General features: G+C 33.8%; 1 protein-coding gene across 2 annotated transcripts in view; it reads left to right on the top strand.

Annotated features, from left to right (window-relative positions):
• The window catches only part of Ccser1 (coiled-coil serine rich protein 1), a 1,153,064-nt gene extending 1,135,708 nt beyond the window's left edge, over nt 1-17,356 (top strand). The window contains exon 12 of one of the 2 annotated variants that reach the window (XM_050162333.1): nt 16,225-17,356. In XM_050162333.1, coding sequence (XP_050018290.1) covers nt 16,225-16,710 — 486 coding nt within the window. In that variant the 3' untranslated portion in view covers nt 16,711-17,356. The remainder of the gene's footprint in view (nt 1-16,224) is intronic. The other variant, XM_050162332.1, reaches the window with a different exon arrangement.
• The last annotated feature ends 8,695 nt before the right edge of the window (nt 17,357-26,051 follow it).

Raw genomic sequence — 26,051 nt, forward strand, 5'->3', positions numbered from 1 at the left:
TAACTTTGCTTGATTTCCAATAAATAGTACAGCTTCTGAGTGATAGCAGAGCCAAGTAATATGAGATTGTATGGATATGTAAATCTCCCTTTTTAAAGGTACATCATGTGGCATTCAATTGACTATAAGCAAACCCTTAAAACAGTTAAATTTGTACAGGATAATAATATAGTGAACAATGATCAGAGATTCCAGGAAGACACTTATTTGATATGGAATCCTTTCTCCAACAGTTCTTCTAGCTAAAAGTTATTATTGGGGCAAAAAAGTTAATAATTAATAAAATATTGAGTTGTTCCCAAAGAGATATTTTAATATCAGAACAATTACAAATGAGTATTTCAACATTCATGCTATTTTTTTTTTGAGAATTTCATGCATGAGTACAGACACACTGGTATCTTTTTACTGTATGCCTTTACCATCATTGTTATGTATTATTGAGATACCAATATGTTTTGTGCATTTACAAATCTCATAATTTAAAGCTGTCTTTGTTTAATTATGTAGACCACAAAACATGGAAAAAATTATATTTCATAAGGTGATTTTTTTCAAAGAAATCTGGCTGCATTTTTATGCATAGGATGCAACTGTATTTTCATTAATAAACTAAACTGGAATAAGTGAAGTGTAATTAATAAAATAATGAGTTGTTCCCAAAGTGATATTTTAATATGAGAACAATTACACATGAGTATTTTAACATTCATGCTATTTTTTGAGAATTTCATGCATGAGTACAGTATTTGCAGCATTTTTTCTTTACATTCTTCCCCTTCAATAACTACTGTATCTCTCTGACTCCCTCTCAACTCTATGATATCTACTTCTTTTTAATTATTATCAAAGTGAACAGGAAACCTTCTAGCTGAAGCTAACTGTCATAGCATTCAAATGAACTATGCAATACTGGCTCATATGTGGTCATCCTTGCTTTATTCATGATAGCCATAAATTGGAAGCAACCTAAATGTTCATCAACTGATGAACAGATAATGAAATTATAACACATTTGCACGATGGGGTATTAGGCAGCTATTAAAAATAAAATTATAAAACTAGGAGGCAAATAGGTGAAGCTAGAAAAGTATCATCTTAGTGAGGTAACATAGACCCCAAAATTATAAATATTGTATGTTTTCCGCATATGTGGATGCTAGCTTTTAACCTTTCAATATGTGTACTACAATCCAAATAAACACAGAGATTAGGTATCAAGTAAGGGATCATAAGGAAAATAGAATCTTTCAAAATTGGAATATATAATATATTGTTAAAAAGAAATAAAAGCAAAGCTAGAATAGGAGGATTAAAAGGGGGGAAACATGGGAGCACAAGGTAAAAGAAGGGATACATGAAGGACAACTAACAATAAAGGTAAGCTGAAAAATTTTTATTTAAACCTATTAGTATAGAAGTTTGCTACAATGCATAACTATGTTTAAGGAAGCTAAATACAATAACCTTATAATGGGGGAAACAATTCCCCAAGAAGATATAACGTGTCACCAAGTAAAACTTGGTGCCATTGGCCAAAGGTACTCGATGAACCCAAAATCTTCACAAGTTATTGCCAAGGATATTGATTATCCTCCACAACCTGATGGCAAGGCTCTATTAATGAGGAAAATAATTACTTGGATTATTGAACATGGAGAAATGGAGACTGTGCTCAACTAGATGCTTCTTTGCTACTAATATTCATGGAGCTAGAAAGTAATGTGATGTGGGAGTGATTTCTTACTAATAAAGAAACTGCCTAGGCCCCTTGATAGGCCAACCCTTAGGTGGGTGGAGTACACAGAACAGAATTCTGGGAAAAAGAAGCTTAGTCAAGAGTCGCCATGATTCTCCCGCTCCAGACAGACGCAGGTTAAGATCCTCCCTGGTAAGCCAGCTCGTGGGCTACACAGAATATTAGAAATGGGTTAGAACAATATGTAAGAGCTAGCCAATAAGAGGCTGGAACTAGCCGGGCCAAACAGTGTTTGAAAGAATACAGTTTCCGTGTAATTATTTCAGGCATAAGCTAGCCATGCGGGCGGCCGGGTGCCTGGGACGCAGCCCCGCCGCTCTTAATGCAACAGTAATGTGCATTCTACTGGAGGAGAAAGATAGTCAATAATATGTTAGCCATGACCCTGTTACCTGTAACATTGACATACTTGCAAGATATTGTGATAAAATAGTGGCAAAATTGTTAATGGGAGTAACCAACCACCTGGACAAGATCCTGAGTCTAAATATGTCATGGGATAATGGGAAAAACCTACTACTACTATGCTGATAAAGGAACATAACATTATAGTGACACTTAAATGACATATTTCTACATATTAGTGCCTTGTTTAACCATCATCAAAAAAGCTTCTTCTTACAGTAGGTAAGAATTAACAAAGACCCACAGACAGGAAAACATGTGGAGTAAAAGGTTTTGGATCACTTATCCTTAAATGGAATGCCCTCATAAAACCTTACCCCTTATGGCTCAGTGGTCTATGCAGAAGTGGAAGAAAGATGAGACTGCAAAATTCAGGGACGGTACGGGACCTCAAAGGGCCAGTGACTTCTTGACAGAACGGGATTCATGCACATATGAACTCATAGACTATGGCAGCATGCTTAAATTCCCAAAGGTTCAAGCTAAACAAGGTTGAGTACTGAGAGGGAGAGTGGACTTGGGTTCCTATACCTAACAAAGAATCTATTTGCAATTGATTTCTAGTAGCAAGGCGAAATTCAGTTTTCTCCAATGTAATGTCTGTCACTGGGTATGTAAATCAGACTCTAGGCACCATGCCCAGGTTTTGATTTTGGACAATCCATAATCAACTCTGTGTTTTTTTTGTGAGATTTTTTTTAAAAAAAATATTTTGTTTTATTTTAGTGTTTGTTTGCTTTTCCTTTTTTTCTAGAACATGAAGTTGGTTTGATAAGGTAGCATTGGGGATCTAGGAATATTTGACGAAGAGAGGATATGATCAAAATGTATTGAATAAACAATTTTTTAAAGAATTTAAATTTAAAGAATAAGAAATTTTGAGTTTGAAAAATAGTGGGGAGAAAAAAGAAATATTGAGAGGATTGGGGAGGATATTATTTAAATACAGTACTCACGTAAAAAATCCAATCAATAAATAATGAAAATCAAGGTCAAGAGAACAAATGACCTGACTAAAAATATACCACAGTCTGAACCAAATGTTATCATCATCATCATCATCATCATCATCATCATCATCATCATCATCATCACAATAATAAACAGCTAATAAGTATCTTAAAACTGTAACCATAGCAATTAGAGAAAAAGACAAAATAAATTTCTTTGAGATTTCATCCTACATCAATGTAATGGCTAAGGAAGATAATATACACACATGATTTTTGTGAACTCTACAGACTATTTTTATTATGAAACATTTAACTCCCCAGGTGTTAAACACCACCAAACAGTGGTGGTTCACACATTTATTTAACTTTATGTTCATTGGTGTGAAGGTGTCAGATCTCATATAACTGCATTTCCAGACAGTTGTGAGCTGCCGTGTGGGTGCTGGGAATTGAACCCAGCTCCTCAGGAAGAGCAGTCAGTGCTCTTAACTGCTGAGCCATCTCTCCAGGCCAGTTCACACATTTAATCCCAGCACTCAGAAGGCAGAGGCCGGCAGATCTCTGTGAGTTCAAGGCCAGCCTGGTCTACAAAGATAGTTATAAAACAAATAAAGCTGTTACACAGAGAAACCCTGTACAGAAAAATAAAAACAAAAGAAAAGAAAGAAAAAGAAACATTTAACTTTCTACTCTCTACTAAGCATTGGATACATATGTGCATGCTCTCTTTCTCTCTCATACATGCACACACACACACATGTTCTTTCATCATTGCTGAGGTGAATCACTGCAATTTTCACTGAGTGTTTCCATACAGAAATTACAGCCTTTGTTGTAAATTCAGCTTAAACCATAAACTATCCTTTGTACTTAGTAATCATATCTCTGGAATTTCTCCTTGATTATTTCCTTAGCTATCTTCTTGATCAAGTTCTTTGTCACAAAGTCCACCATACCCAGGTTCTATTCTAACCAAGTTTTATCCAAAATTGTTTTTCTAACATTCTTTTTAATTATGGAGAATTATCCTCAGTTAGTTCACACACAAAATAATATGCGAACACACAACCAAACACACACATACACAATTTATTTTGAAGAAAACATGTTATGATTTCAAATTTCGGAACTAACCAAAATTCATTTACTCCATCATTCAACATCTGGAATAGAACATTTGTGTTTATGTCTACTGATTTATGGGAAACCTGACACATGTTTTTATTCTTCTTGGGGAGAGTCAGAAGTTAGCTTTCTTGGGGACGTGCCTTTGCTTAGTGGAGTTAACATTTACATTGCTTACTCTGTCTTTTCCTCTATCCCTAGATGAGTTCTAAATATCCACAAGGTGGTTTGGTATCCGCTAAAGGTTTTAAGGGAACCTTTAAGCTCATCGAGTGATTTTACCTGAGACAGCTTTCTGGCTCCACACCTCTTGTTAATTTTTGCAATCTGAAAGAAACAGGTCTTCCTGTCAGCCACCCCTTTGAAGATTTCTTTCGTTATCTCTTAAACTCATTACAGGATTTCCTGCTTGCAAAGTAATAACTACTTCTGTGTATAATAGCTCTGTGATCAAGTATTTCCCAAACCTTAAAATTGCTCTTCTTTATCACTGAGAACAGACTCCTCAGCTATGTGGACCTTCCAGGGTCCATCAATCAATGCTTACAGGAAAGGGGAAATCTCATATTTTTAACAAGCAGTTACTGATACTTCAATGGGACTGACTAAGAATGAGGTATATTTCAGGAGTGCCTATTTGGATATCTTCAAAATGTTAAAATTCTTGGAGAGATCAGACATACAAATAACATACATAAACATAATAAAAAGTAATATACATCAAGCCGGTAGTCAGCATCAGATTAAATGGAGAGAAACTCAAAGAGATTACAATAAAATCAGGAACAAGACAAGGGTGTCCCCTCTCTCATCTCAACATAGTACTAGAAGCTCTAGTTAGAGCAGCAAGACAACAAAAGAAGATCAAAAAGGGTAGAAATTATAAAGGAAGAAGTCAATTTTTGCTATTTGTAGATGATATGATAGTATATCGTATATACATATATGCATATATATACATATATGTATATATATGCATATATATATATAACCCCATAAATTCTACCATGGAAATCCTACAACTGATATAGAAAATCAACTCCAAAAAACAAACAAGCAAAAAAATATCTTGGGTTAACATTAACCAAAGTAGTGGAAAATCTGTATGACAAGTACTTTAACTCTTTGAAGAAAGAAATTGAAGAAGATATTAGAAATAGAAAAATTTCCCATATTCTTGGATAGGAAGGATCAACATAATAAAAATGGTAATCCTCCAACAGCAATTTACAGATTCAATGCAATCCCCATCACAATCATACTACAAGGACGTTTGTTCAACTATGTTCATAGCAGCATTGTTTGTAATAGCCAGAACCTGAAAATAACCCAGATGCCCCTCAAATGAAGAATGAATAGAGAGAATGTGGTACATTTACACAATGATGTACTACTCAGGGTAAAGAACAATATTTTCAAATTTGCTTACAAATGGATGGGACTAAAATAAAACCAACTAAACAAACAAACAAAAAAATCTTGAGTAAGGTAACCCAGACCCATAAAGAAAAACACAATATGTACTCACCCATAAGTGGATATTAGACATACAGTAATAGTTAACCAACTTACAGTCCACAAACCCAGAGAACCTAGGTAACAGGAGAACCCTAAGAGAAACATACATGGATATCCCGGGAAGGGGAAATAGAGATCTCCTGAGAAAATTAGGATCATGGGGGAGAGAAAGGAAGGCAGAATGGGACTAGGAGGTGAGAAGGGGAGGAGAGAGAACATGAGAGAATATGGAGCATGATTAATAAAATTTCAGAGACAGATATTGGGGTTCAAGCTGAATACCAGAAAAGCAAAGCAGCCAGGCACTGGCTCTTACCTCAGTTCGAAAATGGTTATCTTGCCACCAGGAAACCTCAGAATGAAATTGAGGCTTCAGACTGCCTCCTTTTGTTTTATAATTCCATCTAGTTCTGGGATTAAGGGCATACACTGTTACTGTCTTCTTTCTATAGCAAACTAGTGTGGCTACTGGGATTAAAGGTGTGTGACATTGCTGCCTTGTCTGTAAGGCTAGGCAGTGTGGCTGTTTTACTTTTCTGATACTCAGGCAAGCTTTATTTATTAAAATGCAAATGAAATGCCACTACAGGAATGGGATGGTAGAGAGGGGGAAGGAGAGATAGGGAGAGCAAGGAAAGACATATCTTTATTGAGGGAGCCATTATGGGCTAGCGAGAAATATGACACTAAGAAATTTTTCCAGATATCCATAAGGATGACACAAGCTAAGATTCTAAGCAATAGTGGAGAGGGTTTCTGAACTGGTTTACCCCTGTATTTAGATTAATGACTACCTCAGTTGTCATCATAGAACATTCATCCAGCAAAGATCCACAGCAAAGCACTGGGTTGAGCTTGTGAAAACCAATTGAAGAGAGGGAAGATCAATAATATGAGTATGATGTGGTACCCAATGAAACAGTTTACCTGAGCTAATGGGAGCTCAACCACTCCAGACTAACAGCAGGGAAACCAGCAATAGACCAAACTAGGCTCTGTGCATGTGGGTGACAGCTGTACGATTGGGAAGTCTGTGGGGACACTGGCAGTGGAACCAGGATCTATCCCTACTGCTTGAATTGGCTTTTTGAAGTCCATTTTTCTTTGGAGGTATACCTTGTTCAGCCTAAATATGGTGGGGAGGACTTTGGTACTGCCTCAAAGCCATGTGCTAGACTTTTGTTTACTCCCTATGGGAACCTTTAACTTCTCTGAGAAGTGAATGGGTGTAGGAGAGAAGGTAGAGGAAGTTGGAGGAGGGGAGAAAGTGGGAGCAGGGATTGGTCTGTAAAATGAGAAAAGGTTGTCTTTAAAAATTCATTGATTAGTTAAAAAAATTGAAGGAGCCTTTTCTTTTTAAGTATTGCATAACTTACCATGTTTCCTTTATTCTCAGTGTGTAGAGAAAAGTTCTGTGTTTCCAGTCTTTATTAGCAAAAGGAGTCAAAAGCTTCCTAAATTATACTCACTGGGACCCAGTTGATTCCTTAGTCTGAGGAGGAATTCTGTAGGTGTAATGTACCATATTGTACGCAGTTTTAATTGCTATTTCCAAGTAACATTTCTGTTTATGTAAATGTTTTCAATATCATTAGTACATCAAATATCTTAAGAGTGATATTTTTTAAAACGATTACTGTAAAGCCCTTAAGAGATTACATAAAACTAAAAAAGCTTTAAATATGTTTAAAAAACAAATTAAAGTGTTATCAGTTTAATTTTACTTCTTTCATTGCTATGAATGTTAAAAAAAGTCAGGTACAAATGATATGCATTAGGCATTCCCATTTTTTAAACAATTATTCATTCATTCATTCATTTATTCTTTTGTGTGTGTGTGTGTGTGTGTGTGTGTGGTAGTGGTGGTGCTCTATAATTTTCTTTTGTTTCATTCAAGAGTCAAGACCTGCTTCGAATTTTATGAAGACATAACATTTTTCAGTAATTCATGCTAAGCTAATTTCTTTTCTTTGAAATTATTTTAGTTATTTAAATGCTAACCTACTGATTGACTCATGACTAATTCAATTATTATCTTCATTAAAAGTAGCTTGGAAATTGATGTGATATAATTTAACAAGACAAATATTTGTGTCCTATTATAATACCTCTGGCATTCATCACATTCAATTGGAAAGCTATAGAGGCCAGTCTCTACAATCAGCACAAGTGTACTCTTTTAGGTTCTAATGCACAGGATCCTGCCAAAATATTTTGTCACAGTGCCAGTTGCATCCCATTAAGTCAATGGTCTGAACTCACTAGACATAAAAGAGACCTTTCTAGAAGTGGGAGAACCGGACTTTGCTTTCACAGACAAAGGGACAATGACTGTTAAGGTAATGGCCATGCTGAAAATATATAGGGAACTCAATATAAACCTGTCACTTAATGTATTGGTATTCAAGTATTGGAAAGATCTCTAGAATATACTTTGGGTAGAAATTTACCCATATTTGGGAAAAATATATTTGTAAATGAAGTAAGAAATCTGCATGATAATCTAATTTATGTTGGGATCAAGTGATAAGAACAATTTAGGACAATAATTTATAAATATCCAGTATGGAACATGAAAATATTTAAAATCCAGATCAATCTTATCAATATTATTTTAAATGAGTAGTCTTACTTTAAAAATTAAATTTAGTTTTAGCACAGAAAGGTTGTGCTCATCAAATTGTTCCCTAAGTGTCCATGATGATACTCATAAAGTAATATTGTTGTCCGTTTCTTCCAAGGAAGATCTTTTGGCAGTTGCCGGTGTTAGTTGCAAACACCCTTGTCTAGTCAATGCACTGAGTCTAACTGGGTAGTAAATGTCTAGCAGACATTTGTTTTAAATTAGCACCATATATTTAATTTGTTTATTTTTCTTTTCTTAGTGATATGAAAAGAATTGTTTTAAGTTACAGTCATATAGAAGATCCTATATGTCCCAGTGATAAAATGAAAAAAGGGCATTAACATAAGGGAGAAAGAAATACCTGATCTTCTTATAATGTGTACATGTGACCACATCATCAGATATTTTTCCATCATTTGATACTTTACTCTCAACACTGAATACATAATACACTAACTGTTTTACCTATGTAAAAAAAGCTGAAATAATTCTGTGATTTGGAGAAAAAAATTGATATGGAGGAAAATATTGCTAGATTTTTTTGTTTAATCCAAGTTGATTGTATTTTTAATGGACTGTTTGTTTTCTAAAGAGAAAGAAAGAATGTATGAAAGTAGGGTGTGTAGAAAGGTAGGGAGGATGTGGCAAGAGATGAATGAGGGAAAGTTCAATTTTAAAAGAAAATGAATTTTAATAAATCAAAAAGAAAATCCATTTTAAGATTGTGATTCTAAAAGTTTCTCAGAAATTACCATCAGTTGTATAGCAAGGCACTTATTTTCCTCTGGGATAAACATATATATTATTTTTAAATAAAACAGGTAAAATATATGTTTTTCATCTTAGTTTTCTTATTTAATGCACTGTAAAATTTAATTCAAAAAAACACATGCAGAATGCTAATGACATTTTTAAGAATAGTTATTTTAACTGAAGATATATTTTCTGCTGTTAATCCCCATAATCCTACAATTAATTGAAAATATGTATCATGTGATTGGATCGTCAATGTAGTAAATGCAGTGTTTTTCTTTATAATTCATCCTACCTCTGATGGAAACTCATACATACACACACATTTACTCACTTACACAATCACACAATAGAACACACTTTCTCTTCCCTTGTTCTTCTCTCTTTCTTACTCTTTCTCTGTCTCTCTCTGTCTCTGTCTCTCTGTCTCTGTCTCTCTGTCTCTGTCTCTCTGTCTCTGTCTCTCTCTGTCTGTCTCTCTCTCTCTGTCTCTCTCTCTCTGTCTCTCTCTCTCTGTCTCCCTTTCTCTCTCACACACACACACACACACACACGTTATTCCTTCCTTAATGTAGTTTCTGGAGATATTGGTGACTGATGGTTCTTAAGTAGCTCTCTCTTGAAGCATTTTTTTCTAATGAATAAAAAATTATACCCAAAGTCTAGTATCATCTAATAATGTCTTATATGAGTCTTGTAAACAGACTACCATGTGTTTAACAGAGCATGAAGAAGCATCTCAACTACACACTTGCCCAACTGATCCATTGGCATGGTTTACTCTCTTCCTCTGTCCGCCTCACATGTTCCATTCCTCTATAACTGTTGGCTAGAAAATATTCCCTAATAAACTTTTATAAGTATCTTTGATAGAGTTTGTGTCTTGAGAACCAATGTACAGTAATAAATATGAAATTACTAATATTAGAGAGAAAATTACTTTTGTTTTGAGATAGATTCTTTAGAGTCGTTAGCTACTAAAAGATGGAATGAACACTTACCAAAATAATTTTATGGTCTATTACTTGCTTTATATTTTTCTCCTTTTTTGATTATTATAACTATTGTCATCAAGAATAAATCTTATATGACTATTTTCAAGGTACAATACTAGTCATTTTTACTTTCACATTTCTTGGATGTTCAAAATAATCTTTGATGGAGGTGTTGGTGGAATACAAATCTTTTTATAAATAAGAATATTTAAAAATATATGAAATACTTTGTGTCCATTCAGAATGTTTCTTATTCCAGTTGAGTTTAATATTAAATAAGCTCCCCAAAGGCAGGATTGGGACCCAATCTTTTGTAAATATAGAACTATTACCATACCTGACAGATGAAATGATTACCTAGTTTAGTCTAGTATAATAAAACCTCGAAAGTCAGAAATTGAAATAAAGTTATGTAGAATCCAGGAAACATGGAACAATGAGTTAACCCTCTCTCCAAGTTCTTCAGGAATGTCCAGCATGGACAATACCCCTTATATTCCCCCTATGTCTATTCTTGTCTTCTCTAAACTACCTGCAAAGTCCTTTGAGAACTTTATGGTTAATTCCAGTCGTCCAATAGCTGACTACATCCTAAATTCAAGGTTATTTTATAGACACAGTAGGATGCATGGATGGACAATTCTTCTGAAACATTTACCCCTTTTGTCTAAATAAAATTTAGAGAAATTTCTCTTTTAGGTTCCCTTTCCCAAAGAGTTCAAAGTTTTGTAACTAATTTACTTTCTACCATGATTTGGAAGAACTGCAACTGTAACTATATCATCTCAAGCAAGGAACTGAAGAGGATATAATAACCTGGGTAAATAGGAAGTGCTTATCAAGCAACTCCAAAATTAATAGAAACGACAGAAACAGCTGGCTGCCTAAACAGTCACACAAAGTTTATCTGTAACATCAGGGTATCCATCTACAACCTATAGACCTAGTAATCTGACCGATATTTTAAGAAGCAGGGAATTTTGAAGTACTCCTCTACCCTGTCTTGGCAAAGTTTGATAGACACCTTTGTTTGCATTCTGATGATCCAGTTTGAACAGTATTCTGTCAGAATCTAAGACAATGAGACAATGGTAGTTTTTTTTTTTTTTCCAAATAGCTAGCTGTGACCATAAAGAAAATAAACTCCATATGGAGTTTCTTTGACACCTATCATCCTCTTTTGAAGCAAATTGGTGCTGTCAGGAGCAGGCATGTCTCATTTACATGAAAATCTTTCGGCTATTAAGCATATTAAATACCATATTCTGAAGGTCCTTGAGGTATTTGAAAACCATCTTTTTATCTAAATATACCTGTGTACAACATTGAAAACATACCTAAAATGACTATAAGTTCGACTATTATAGATGAGTATTAATCTACATTTCTAAATTATACATTACATTTTAATTGAGCTGCATATACATAATACCCAAACAAGAGTAGGGGCATACATCTACTAACAAAAGTGACCTAAAATTTGTATTAATTTATAAAATACATACAAATGTAAAATATTTAGAGATTAATATATTTATTAAATGTAGGTAGGTCCAATAATCTACTTTTCTACATATCTCCTCTTTTTCCTTTAGAAAGCAATCTTTGAATTTAAGTATGTTTAGTTTTTTTTCTATGACCAAAAACAACTTGTAACATACCCCCATAAACAATGATAAGCATCCATAATCCATTAAATTACCCAAAACCTACACATACCCCAATCTCTTGGTAATGTGGGTGTCATTCCCTAGAGTGCATTCTACTGTCTGTGGGCATTGGTATCCTTGGGGAAATCTTGACAAAATCAGGATAATTGTTAGGTCTTGGGTGAAACAGTTTGGGAGGCTGGACCATCTTAGCCAGTAACCTTGAAGCTGTTTTGGATGCAGAATTCTGAGGAGACAATAACAGAATCATTTTGAGATGCTGTATCACCTGGGATATCTGTTTTTATTGGTATTTAGTCTCTTTGTTCTAAAAATAGAGAAACTTTTAAAGGTGGCATACATGTCTATATTAACACAAGCATAGACTGTGTGTTGTATGCAAGTCAGGCAAAAAATAATTTTTTGTTTTATATTTGAACAAGTAAAATTCATGTTAAATGATTTGTAGTTTTTCTATGTTTATTTCTTTATGTCTGTATACAGGATTTTTAAGGTATCTTTCCAATCAAACATGACCCAGATTAACTTGACAGGAATCCATAGCCTTTCATTACCTGTAGAAATCAACATATAACCTTTCCCACAAAGAAACTTACTTTTTGACTTCCATTTTGCGGTCAAGACATGTTTAAAATATGAGTTAGTTTAATATATCAGTTTTAATAATCCAATGTGTCTTAGCAGATGTTGTTCCTTCATTAGAAATTAGAAAATCTAAAGACAATACAATATCAATAAAGATACAGACTCTATATTTCTCATATTTACATTTTTCTTATTATATCCTTTTTGTTTTTATTTTACTTTACTCCTTTTTTAAGGACGTTGTTATTTTTAAACTGTTTTTAAAACTATGATGGTATTTATTTTTTCTCTTCTCTCCCCCAACTCTATGTATATTTTTAAACACACTATAACCTGCTTAGACGGTTATTTTCATTTGTTTGTTTTGTTTCATTTTTTTTTATTTGGATCTGTCTGTCTTTACTGTGCATCTGTATTGTTCTTTGGTTGTATGCGATGGATCTTAACATGCTATGTCAGCCACCACCACCACTGCTCAGCTTAGTGAGTGGAGCTAGCAGATTGCACTTGGCAGCTGACTCCATCCCACAGGCGGCTTTCACAAGATGCGGCCCTGCAATACTTCTGGCATGAGAGGCACCAGACTAGGAAGCTGCATTTGGCTCTGATTCTCTGTGTTTAGAACAATTTTTTTTTTTTTTTTTTTTTTTTTTTTTTTGGATTTATCAAGTCTTATATGGATGTAGGTAATAAACATATACAAGAAGACCATTTGTAGGCAGAGTTTTCTGTCCCCCTAGCTAGTTCCCAAATAACCACACAGAGAGAGTATTAATTATAAATGTCCTAGTGATAGCTTAGTCTTGTCTTCAGAAGCTCTTATAACTTACATTAGCCCATTTCCATTAATCCACGTGCTGCCATGACTCTCCGAATTCATGTATGCACTTCCCATCCTAATCACTATGCATCTCATGTCCATTTGGTAGAGACTCCATACTTCTTCTCCCCATCATTTCCTCTGCCCCCAAAATCCTGCCTAGCCATCAGCCAATCAGCATTTTATTAACAATGAAACAATGACAGCAACTTATCTTCACAGTGTACAGAATGATTATTCCACAGCACCACCTTATGCATCTCCTGCATTAGAAGTGCTCAATAAAGCATATTGCATTAGTAAATGGTTGCTTCAAGTCTTTGACTACAATATTATTCACTCCTTTGTTGTTATGTCCACTGTAAACTCTGCTATGGTGTTGAACATAACAGAACTTTTCAAAACTCTGAGGTGCCAAGAGCAACACATTCTAAGAAAATGGAAATAAATGACTTAGCTATGTATTTTATATAAAAATTAATAGAGATATTTTATTTTGTTTATTTTTTTGTGATAGAGCCACTGTAGATGTTGGTACTAAACAACATATTAGAGGATGAACATTAAGGAGTCTGTGGGATTCAGTTGTTGAACCTTGTATTTTTACTAAAACTGTATATTTGATGTCATAAAGTATCCAAGTAGGACTAAAATGATGACATCAAGAAAATAATATTAATTTACCTAACTGTGCTATTAAAGCAATAACAGTCAGGCCTCCATCTATCTTTTTTTTACTTTCACAGAAAACTCATGTGGAAACAGAAATTAAAAAAGCAACAAATCACCACTGATATATGGTGTAGGAGGTTTAAGTGTTTGTGTGTTGCTTTCATTGGTTGAACAAAGAGACCTTCTTAGCCTGTGATAGAGCAGCCCTTAGGTGGACGGAGTAGACAGAACAGAATGCTGGGAAGAAGGGAAGTGTGGCAGACAGTTTCTGTGTAATTATTTTGAGTGTAAGCTAGTTGGATGGCCAGGATGAAAAGCAGACCCTCTCACACTACAGATATAAGAGATAATGGTTGTGTCACTCATATTAATTTAAATTCTCAAAATTTTACACACATATCAAACCTTCTATTATACCCCACACATGTACACAATTATGATTTGCCTTTAAAATAATGCTAGTAAGTAAGAAAAGATGGATTAGTGGCATTATCACTCTTACTTTTCAAGGGTCTCCTTCCACTGGAAACAGAACTTTTCTCACAGTACTAAGGAGCAGAACCCACATGCCTAGCACGTGACTTCATTTGGCTACAGGAATCAAAGACAGGGTTGACTGACACTCCTCTGACGACAGAGTTAATGTGTTAGTAAACGTCGGAACACAAAGATGGAGAGAAGAAATGGCTCAAATTTATAAGGAAGTCCAAGGCCATAAGTACTGGGGAAGAGCTATGAAAAAAAGAAAGAGAAAAGAGACTAGGACATTCCTAAATAATTAACATAAATATTACTGCCTTTAGTTCCTCCAAAGAAATGAGATATTTTTATTAGTCTTAAGGTGGATCATAATAGCATATTGTTTCATATCTACTTCGTTGCTTGAAAGAGACTAAAGGGGTCAGTAAGTAAGACCATGGTACAAAATAAAAATGTCAGGTCTTTGCATTTAGTTCTTCAACCTGAAATGGAAGAAAAAAGCACATAGTCAGGCGCACTTGAAACACAGGAGAATGCATAGGGACTCATTTCTGTGATAATGACCTTGGAGTCTCAACTGAAATGACAATATAGTGACAGCAGATGTGAGGACATTATCAGAGTTCTTGGTATGTGATATACACTGAGTAACACTAAATATTAAATAAGTTTATTTATAAATGTCAGTCAGATGCCTAGCATTGCCAGGCAAGTGGATATGTGCCATGGCGGTTTTAGGAAGTGTTTAACTAGATGGTGTGATTTGTCAGTAGATAGCAAACATGAGTCTGCGGAAGGAGGGCACAAGACAGTTTTCAGGCGTTAAGACAGACAATGCTGTTATTGAAGGGGAAGAATGGGTTTTGAAGATGACAGTCACACTTTGCTTTGGCATGACTTAATGTGGAAGCAGTGGAAGCTCTTATGCAACAAAGTGATGACAGCTGGATAAGTAATTTGGGATATGGGTATATATAAGATTTGCAGATTTGATTTTCAATGAGTACTTAACCCTACTGTACATCATTTACATTTCAAGTTCCCGGAAATTGTGCTGGTTCCATCTGCACATGTGCCATCACACCACAGTCCCCATAGATCTGCTTTATTCTTTCCATCTGTTTCTCGTGGATTTTCTGTTATTCTTCGCAGAGATGACACATACTTTTTGTTTTATCTGAGCAAACAATAGCACATATAGTTTCTGTTTGTACCTCAACATGTTTTCTAAATCATAGCACTGTGGGCTTTAGAGGAGTGTGATTGACAGCTTGTAGTCTTTGCCACCTCCAAAGCAAGACTAAATGAAGGGCATTTTGATTCAATGCAGATCTCTACGATTCTTGAGAGTAGGAAGATGGTATGTAATTTGGCCTGCTCTTGAAATTTAAGTTGCATGTAAAAATCTAGACAAACCATGTTCTAAAATTTCCTCTGTTCTTCCACTATCCTTTCAGGCTTGCAATGACTTTTATCCTTTCAAGTAAATAAAGGTCTAGGTTACTATTTATGTGCAAGAAATCATGAATCTGAGAATTACATTAACTCTCTGGGTACATGGTTAAATGAGTATGTCCATAAGTAAGTTGTGATATTTTGTACTTATCCAATACAAAAAGTAAAAAAGTCTGTATCTTCAGATAAAAGTATAGAATTCAAATTTACACCAACTAAACTGTTTTCAAAATGCCTTTGTTGAGTAAACTGAACATTTAATATTGTTGAAGTTTTATAATAATTCAGAATTTAATTTCATGGAGCATTCTAGTGTGTCATTGAAAGCTTCAGGTCTGTATGCAAATGTTTACAGGCCACCTTCTACACAGGATTTTGTAAGATTTTTCTTTTCTGTTTCTTTCCCAGTCTACATACCGGAGTCGAACCATGAGCCAAAGTCTCAGCACAAGGGACAGAAAAGCAATACATACTCCCACAGAGGACCGTTTTAGATACTCCACAGCTGACCAGACTACCAGTCCCTACAAGAACATCTGCCAACTCCCTGGTCTATGTATAAGCAATTTCCTGAAGGACAAGGAACTCGGAGGTGTTATGAAACAGTCAAGGGGTACTTATGAAGCCATCACCTCAGAAGTGCCCCAGAACTCGAGGACTGCTGTGGGACCAAGTTTACTGAAGCCAGCAACGAAGACAGAAGGGCTCTCCATGTTCTCAGAAAAACCAAAGGACCCTGGAGCTCTGTCCCGACAACACTCAACCTTCACAGGCAGGTTTGGACAGCCACCCAGAGGACCTATCTCCTTACACACATACAGCAGAAAGAATGTTTTTCTCCATCACAATTTACATACTGCAGAGTTGCAGACTCTGGGCCAACAGGATGGGTAGTTAGACCCTTGCCCTATGAACAATAGAAATGGCTACTGTTCCATGTGCCATGCAAGAGTGGTCATGTCCATTTTGCTAGTTTTGTTTTTAGCTGTAAGCAAGGTCTGGTGGGCATTTTTACTTTATTTCTAAGGATGAGGATTTGAGTATATTGACTGACTAGGTTGAACTGTGCAGAAGTCTTTGCTCCCTACAGAAATATACTTGTATAATGAGTGGAATCATCTTGCTGACTTATGTAGTCTATAAGTTATTTATATTTTTCCTGTATCACTTGCTATTATGCATTGAGATTTCAGAAGGTAATGTCAGATAGCTCTCTGTTTATGGTGTTACTATAAAGTAGGTTAGAGGAATGAGTATAGGAAGGAACTGTACAGTTTTAGATTAAATAGTTGCTGGAAAGAGCAGAATAGACTTTCAAGCTTATACTAGAAGGCGTGTTTGTTAGTGGAATGAAGCTTGTGTGCATGTAACATGAGATGCCTTCGTCTCTCTATTACATACATTCAAGCTTTTGGAGCTATGGGGAGGGAAGGACCATATTTGTTTTTTTAAAATGTTTAGTTAAATTAATTAACAAAGGATAGAGAACCACAGCTCTGCTCTTTACAAGATTTTGGTGTTTTTTTAAATTTTATTTCTAGGGATATAAAAAGGATCAGAGAATGAAGCAACAGAATCAACTGAACTTTGCCAAATGGCACACTTAGTGGGTATTGTCATGGATAAATGAGAACATTTTTTTCTTTAAATATCAAAGATTTAGTATTCTAAAAATGATATATTCTTTTATTTTACTTTCTTTGTATTCTCAAAATATTTATTTATTTTTATATACATCTAGGTTTACTTTATAATCATTAACTGATGATGTTTTAATTAAGAAACAGAAAGACAAGTTTTTATTTGTTTTGTTTTATTGTTTTGGATTTTTTTTGTAATCTAAATACAAAATTCAAAATTCTGGTTATGCACTCTACTAGACTTGCAACCTAAAGTTAAATGTGTGAATATTGGCAATTTGATCTGCAGAATCAGTCTCTAACCAAAACACTTCAATCTTCTTTGGTGGCAATTAGTAGTCTTTGACATGCAAGGCCTGATATTTTGTATACTTAAGTGCATAGGAGATAAATCAAAAGAGCTAACTAGGAACATCGTGCTAATTTAGTAATAGAAGAGTAACAAATAGCAGTTGCCTTAGAGAAAGATCAGGGTTAATAATTATTCACATTCAGGATTGTGGGTGTATTGTAACTATCAAAACCCTGCATGTCCTATTTCTCATGCATTCTTTAGCAGACAGACTCCATCAGCATGCAGGAATGAGATGAACACAGGGAATATGACACTGCAGCCGTTAGCTTGCCATCTGACTAAGCTGCTAAAAGTAAAGCCACACCTAATATGCATTGCCTAATATAAAAAAAAAAGTATTTGAACTCTATTATTTGGCAGAGCACCTTGAGATGCCCATCCCAGCTTTAACTACTGCAGTTAGACTATGCCGATCTGCTTTTATTTTCCTGATAAAGATGTACATCACTAAAACTTTCTTCGGTGTTTGTTTCGTGTGTGTTTATAATTCTGTTAAACTGACACTGGAGCTAGCTCCCTAACACTTCCAGGATCTACTAGAAATCATAAAAGTCATGTGGATAGGCATTGTGTGCTGGACAATAATTGTGAAATGATAGGAAAAAGTGAGTAGTTTTAGAATTCAAGTTGATTTGTACTGAAAATTGGTTTCTATTCTTAGAATATTTTAAAACTGTAAATACCCAAGCATGAAAACAAAACAAGTTTGGATTTTTTTTTCCCTCCAGGATGTGGAAGAATATGCAAGGAAACAAGTAATGTTTTTTTAAGTTGCATTTTGAAGTTTATAGTTATGTTTTCTTGGAAGATAGTTTTTGAATTATTCTTTCTAAGAAATAATCTATTTAAAAAATCCTGTCATTTAATAGACATTTTAATAGATGTTTTAAACACTAGTATTTTCTTGATAAACCTTTTTTAAACTGAAACATTCAAAAAGAAACCCTGGACTAACCTGTTTAATTTTGAAAGGAAGGGTATTTTTGGAATGATCACCTTGAGACTGTTTTGTATCAGTATTTTCATCACGGTTCTGGTTTCATTTGTAATACCCAGTGTGACTCAGGCCTGGAGAAGGTGTAAGCCGACTATGTTAATGCAGGTCAGTAACAAAGGCCTGGGGTTCTTTTGAAAGTTCCTCTGTGTGGCTACCCTAAGCCCTAACAACCTTGTGTGGGCATTCTTTCAGTGGATTGATTTCTTTGTACAAAAATCTCTAGTTTTCTAAGACTGTTCCACATATTAAATGGTTTTATACATTTCTCCAAGGCGATACATATCCAAAGACATGATGCCAGGGAAAAAAGTGCTTGTTTTTCTGATGAAACAATGGTCTCCTCCTTTTTCTTCTTTGCATGTACTTGTGTAGCTAAGCTTGAAAAACCATGTAACACTTCTGCTGCAGCTCTTCTCAACACGGGGTGTGGAAGAGTCATTCCTTGAAGGAGAACTGTGTCTCCCTGAAATAAATGATTCCCCCTTTTATAATCGCTGGGATACGAAGCTTTCTTTCTATAAAGTCCGTGATTGCTTTTCTACGTTTTTTATACGCCAAGACTTACCACAGCACCATTCATCAATTCCCGGATAAACTTTGCCTCTCTGGAGCACCCTCATCCTTGTCTAAATTATGCAGAGAGGCAGTGGTCCCCACATTAAAACAGTCAACAGACTTTTAGCAATGTGGCTGGGTTGAGGGCTTTTTGTTAGTTATTGACTTACTTATGTACAAAAAAAATAAGATAATAGTTAATATGAAACAATATCAGGAAATGGCATGCACAAAGTCACTTAACGTAATATGTTTACAGAAGTTGTCATGAATAATCTGGGTATCTCTCCTTCGTATTTATACTTATAGATTCTGAGACTTACCCTCAGGCACCTGTCACTACTCTCAAGGAAAATTTTACATTTTGTGTTTTCTTTTTTTATATTTTCAATAGATAAACTATTACATACTCCCTACTTCCAAAAGAATCAACACACTTTCCCCCACAATAACACACTTAAAGATGATATTCCAAAAATAACTGATCACTTTTCACTGACTCTCCTAGTAATTTAGCAGATAAAACAGCAAGGACAATTTATTAACTCATAAATCTTATTTTCTACTTTATTCATTGTTATAGTATCAATTTCCTTATCAATATAGTTATCCACAGAAATCTCTGCTTAGGAGTACCAAGTAGCCTACATTGACTCTAGAGTTTTGTTTAATAATTAATGGTTTCTATTGCCATCTTTCTCTACCCACAGTAGATACCTCTAAAGAAAAATTTAATTTACATTTGTATTATATTACCTAATATATCTTTATACATTTCTCATAAATCTTTCGTATGGTTGACCCTTTAGTTTTTCTCATTTCCTTGTCATTCATGTACACTTAAATTTTTCCATGCCCAAACACATTACTTCCTTGGTTAAAAATACTATTATCTAGCCCATTTTTGAAGTAGAAACATATAATTTCTTCAATCTTTTATCTTTCTCTTTCTCTCTCAATACAAACACAGACTTAACAAACACACACACAAAAACAGACACAGATTTAATTTAGACTATTCTTCAATGGTAATAAAATACTTCAAGACATATTGCATGACTTATATTCATAAAGGAAAATTGAAAGGAACCTCAGATTATTCTGTTAGAATACATTAACACCCAACAAGTAAAATTATTCAAGTTTCTATGTGATCTTAAAATTTCAGAATAAGTGGTGTTTTTCTGCTCTGTTCTTTTAGAGAATGAGATTTCAAAAATCTGAAATGAAGCAATCAGGTGTAATTCATAATTACCTGTAATGACTAGACATTTGTCAGTCTATTTGAACAGCCACAGAAAGTATTCTTTTGACTGTGAGCACCAAGCACACAAAGAATAGGATCATTCATTTTCTCTTTTGTTATAAATTTATACTATGTATTTTGATCATGCATTTTACTCCTCTAATCTTTACTCATGTTCCACTCACTCAATTTTATGAATTCTTTTTCTCTCTACTTAGAAAACAAAGAGGCAAAAGAAAAAAAAAAAGACTACTACCAGCAACAAAATTAAAGATAATTATGAAAAAGCACAACCCACACAAACACAAGTGCACACAAACAAAAAACATAAAAACACAAATTCAGAAACAATAATATAACAGCAAAAGACACAAGATTTAAAGAAAAAAAAAGCCCACATAAAACAATATGAGAGATTGTTTTCTGTGGTTATCTTCTGCTGGATATGTGGCCTATGCTTAAGTGTGGGTTATATACCTATTGAGACTCTACTGGAGAAAACTAATTGTTTATAAGCAGTTGTCAATTGGAGACAGCTTCCTGGTTAGGGATGGGAGCTTGTGTCTTCATTCCCCTCTCTGCTCATGGACCCCATCTAGTTAGAACCATTTTCCTGATGAAAAATTGTATTGATATTTCAGTAATAAAACTATAATTGCACATTTTTACAATTTAATACTGCATATAAAATATTATCTATTCTTTAAAATAATCTCATGGTTATATAAAACATCTTTTATGATTATTATTTCTCTAACACAGCAAATACTCTCCTATTTCTTATATAACTGGTAAAATACACCTCACAGAATTAAGTATAAAAAGTGAATCTCATGACATAAGTGAAACTGAAAAAATCTTATCATTCATATAATAATGAAAAATCGAAAAGAAAATTTACCAAGAAATTTAATTTGAATTATTAATGTAGCCAAGTGTGATGATCAAGATATCACAACAATAATAGAGTAGACTATTCCTTTATTTTAGGTATTAAATAGATTTTCCAATAAGTCAGATGACCAAAATAGAAAAAAATTAAAACAAACATATCAGTATTTATAAAATACATATGTAAATGCAGTCTTGAATTCTACTAGAAGACTGTAAAACAATATTCTGGCCCAGAAATTTGAATTGGTGCCTCTTGAACTGAATGGATCATTTTATTGCATTTACACTAGCTATTTACATTGACAACTCCTCAAAGTTACCTTCCCACAGACAGAATGTATGCCCTACGCTTGTGTCCTCTAGATTCAAACAAATATAATTTAATACACATGGCAAAACCTTAGGAACATTCACACTCTAAACAATGAATAGTCTTGTTTTCATTTTACCATAATGGTATTCTTTATAAGATTATGGGGCTAATCAGTATTGTCCTGATTGTCACTAGAAATTTCAAATTAAAAAAAATTTTGGTCATAATATATTAAATGAAATGCTGATTCCCAATATGAATTCAGAGAGCTTACAAAATGTTTACAAAATGCAATAGGTCAAGAAACAGTATGTCAGATCACTTATGAGAAATTATTTAGTGGGGTTACAGCAACCCTGATTCCAAACACAAAATGGGTAGAAAAATGTCCCTGATGTTAGATGAAGACATCTGGAAGCTAATAAGCCCATCTTCACCAGCTTATTCATAGAATCAGTAATCCACATTAGATTTCAGAGCAATCATGCAACTATATTAAACTTTATTTGGAAATACTGCAAAGACACAATCTGATTTTACTAAAGTTGTTTGTTTGCATCTTTCATGAGAGGCTGTGCTGTTCTTACAAAGTTTAGTTTTGCATTCTTGGGAACCAAGGACCAAAAGTATGTACTTGAATCTTCCTACAAGAAGTTGTCAAATATTTCATGGCCTATTCAGGCTCATACAAAAATGAACACTTTGTCATTGTACTTTAAAGGAAATAAATTGTAGAGTTAGAATGTAGGTCTATAATGTGCTCAGTTCAAATAGTATGTCTAATAGTTTCTTAATGTGTTCCCTTTGGTGAGCTTCTGTGTTTCTTCTGACATTTGTGAGTAGGATCACAATTTTGTGGAAATGAAAGAAGATAATAGCTATAAAAACCCTGCCATAGAACATATATTTAGATACATTTAGTTGCTTCATCACTTGCTGTTTCAATCATAAAACCTTTGAGCATTAATGATGCTGCATTAAAAAGAGGCATTTTTTTCCTCTAAAACCTTTCCCTAAAAAGCCTACCTGAAAAATTTTATAATCACTACAAGAAATTATTTGTGAGCATTTTTAAAGGTTAAAACAAAAATAAGTTGGATAATGTGTAAATTTTAGTAGACTTTTGAAACTCCTGTATTTTTAACAGAAAAGAAGAAGCTTGTCTTTCACATCAAGGGTTTTGCCTACTATACCATTTTGACCTTTGTTTATCACTTAAGCAGATAATGTCATAGTTTTATGTTCATCTTCCCAAATGCTTAAAAGCAACTTCAAAATGTTTGCATAGTGGATGTGTTTTTTAATTGCTATGCTACATTCCACAAAAATAAATTTAAAAGAACCTGATTCTTTTTGCTGAGCTGCTTTACTACCAATTAAAAAGTTTACTCTAGAACAAAAAGAAAAACGAAAAAACTACTGTCCTATACCAGTGTCTCTGAGTAAGTACTCATGTCGCATTGCTGACTAACAACAATGGCAGACAATATCCCAGTTTCAGAATTGAAAGTGTATTTCCTATAGTCCAGATCAAAGTAAAATGGCAAGTTTTTTTTTCCATATAGTAGGTTATGCTGAAAAAGTTAGAATGATCTCATTCTTTCCAATAATTACTTAATGAGGCAAAAATCTTATAAATTACCTCCAGTTAAGGTTTCTCACAATGCAAAAACAGAGGCCTTAAACCTTCGATTAGTAGTAATCAAGTTTTAACTTCCATTGGAGCTTTGATGTTGAAAGTCGTCAAAACAAATGTTTGGAAACAGAATAAAAGTTGAGTTTAAGATTCACAAATAATGAGATTTAAATCATTCAGAAGGATTATCTATACTCAATTAGTGTATTTTAATTAAACACATTTTTATTTTTAATTAAGCATTCTGTAAATTTATTGCTTCCACACTTTTTGTGTCTTTATAAAACCCATGTGTATGTTGGTGAGCTACCATCAACCAAGTAGTATGTTTTGTGCTTATTATATGAAGAAAGATGATAATCCATACATATGTGAAATGGTTTATATGTTTTATTTAATCAAATAAAATTAGTAATTTGGTGTTCTGTTCAGTAGTCTGAAATGGATTCTTTGCAGTTTTGTTTGTTTGTATGTTTTGACTTAAGAAAAGCACTGATTTTGATTAAAAAGAGAACTATGGAAGATTTTCTGCTTTTGTATTTTACTTTTTGTTTTTGTTTTTAAAAGTATATTTACTTTTTATGGTTATGATGATTTAGCTTGTATGTATGTACGTACGTATGTATGTATGTATGTATGTATGTATGTATGTATGTATACATGTTCCTGGTGCTCATAAAGGACAAAGAGAGTGTGTAGATCCCTTGGAACTGAAGTTACAGAGGCTTGAAAGCAGTCACATGGGTTGGAAAATGAATTCAGGCCCTCTGGAATTGTGAGTATTCTTTACTGTGAAGTTATTGAATTCCAGTCTGAAATGGGTCCTGATGTATTCTAATAGTGACTATATTCCTGAGTTATTTTCAGCATGGGTAGGTGTTATATCAGCTATTAACATTACATTTCTTATCTAATTATTACCATAAGTCCACAGATAAACATGTTATTCTTCATATTTTGCCATTGAGAAAAAATGGTATTAATGCTTTTTCTCAAGTTGTATGGCCAGTAAAAGTTGCTGCTAACTACTATAGTAGAATAGTATACAGGGCAGAAAAAATAATCTTTCCAGAGTTATTAATGTTTATCAATGATCTACACAATTTCCATATATCTTAAGTAAAGTTTTGGATTGAAAATAAGGACATTGGAAATTGTATTAATAATGGAAGAATTGCACACTGAACATGACCTTTGGAGTGAGAGATTAATAACTTAAACTCTCTGCTGTGCAGATCACGGTTAATATAAAAACAAAAATAGTGATTTCTGCAAATATTAAAGGTTCCTAATGTCATGAATCCTCCCAGAAAAGAAATAATAGTCGTGAAAAGAGACATATGTTCCTGAATGTACTACCATAAAGGAGATGAGATCAGGAAGATCTCATGTTTGAACTTTGCCTTGGCTCATGTGTTTTGAGACCAAATTATAATAAAGAGTAAGAGCCTCTCTCTAAAAGTATTTTAGAAGACTAATTAAAGATGCATACTCAAAAATGGAAAATTCTGTTACATATAATTTCTACTGCATTTGTCTTAATTAAAGGACATCGATAATTGGCAAAGAGAAGAGCTTATGACTTTGGCAGTTCTTATGCCATGTCTTCATATTACTTGTGTTTTGAATATGACCACTATAACCTATAGGATCTAAACTGTGCCTTTATAATTATACCACCCAGACTAAGTAGTATGGGGGTAGCCCTACAGTAAAAAATAATTTTATAAGTTGCCATAACAAACAAGAATAGTGAACTTCTAGTTGTTTTTTTTTTTTTTTTTTTTTTTTTTTTTTTTTTTTTTTTTTTTTTTTTTTTTTTTTTTTTTTTTTTTTTTTTTTTTTTTTTTTTTTGTTTTTTTTTTTTTTTTTTTTTTTTTTTTTTTTTTTTTTTTTTTTTTTTTTTTTGGTTTTTCGAGACAGGGTTTCTCTGTGGTTTTGGAGCCTGTCCTGGAACTAGCTCTTGTAGACCAGGCTGGTCTCGAACTCACAGAGATCCGCCTGCCTCTGCCTCCCATATAGTAACATTTTAAAAAAACTCAAAAATAGTGATCACATTAACAGGATAGTATAAATAATTTTCTCCAAACAAGGTTAGGTTATAGTAAGTCCTGTTGTATACTAATTAAAAACACAGAAAAAAGTTCCCAAAATTATTAGACATCTAAGCCTATAAAAGTATATCATCATAATGCAATCTTTTACTGTGGCTTGGTTGACTTAAAAATCTATAAAAATGTAGAAAAACTGAAATTTAAACTGATGCCTATATTTGTGGGTCTCATACTATTATAATTAAATAGGAAGATAGTTGAAAAGGAAAAGCATTATTTAGGTCACGGATTTGGACATTCAAATCAAAAATCAAACATTGTTATTCGGTTGGAGTTCTGGCAAGAGTGGTCTGCAGGCCAAACCTTCTTTCTCATCATCTGCACATCAGGAGGAGACCCATTCATACCATAGTCGTTCCTAAAAGTTTCCCCAAAATATTAACATGTATTTAAGATAAAAACAAGTAGTAACACAATTGAAGGAAATTTAATATAATATTTTATACAAGAAATTTTTTTTTAAGAAATACAACATTCTAGTCGGG

This window comes from Alexandromys fortis, unplaced genomic scaffold (assembly GCF_014885135.2).
Source record: "Alexandromys fortis isolate MF-2015 unplaced genomic scaffold, M_Fortis_MF-2015_v1.1 scaffold_117, whole genome shotgun sequence".
Lineage (NCBI taxonomy): Eukaryota > Metazoa > Chordata > Mammalia > Rodentia > Cricetidae > Alexandromys > Alexandromys fortis.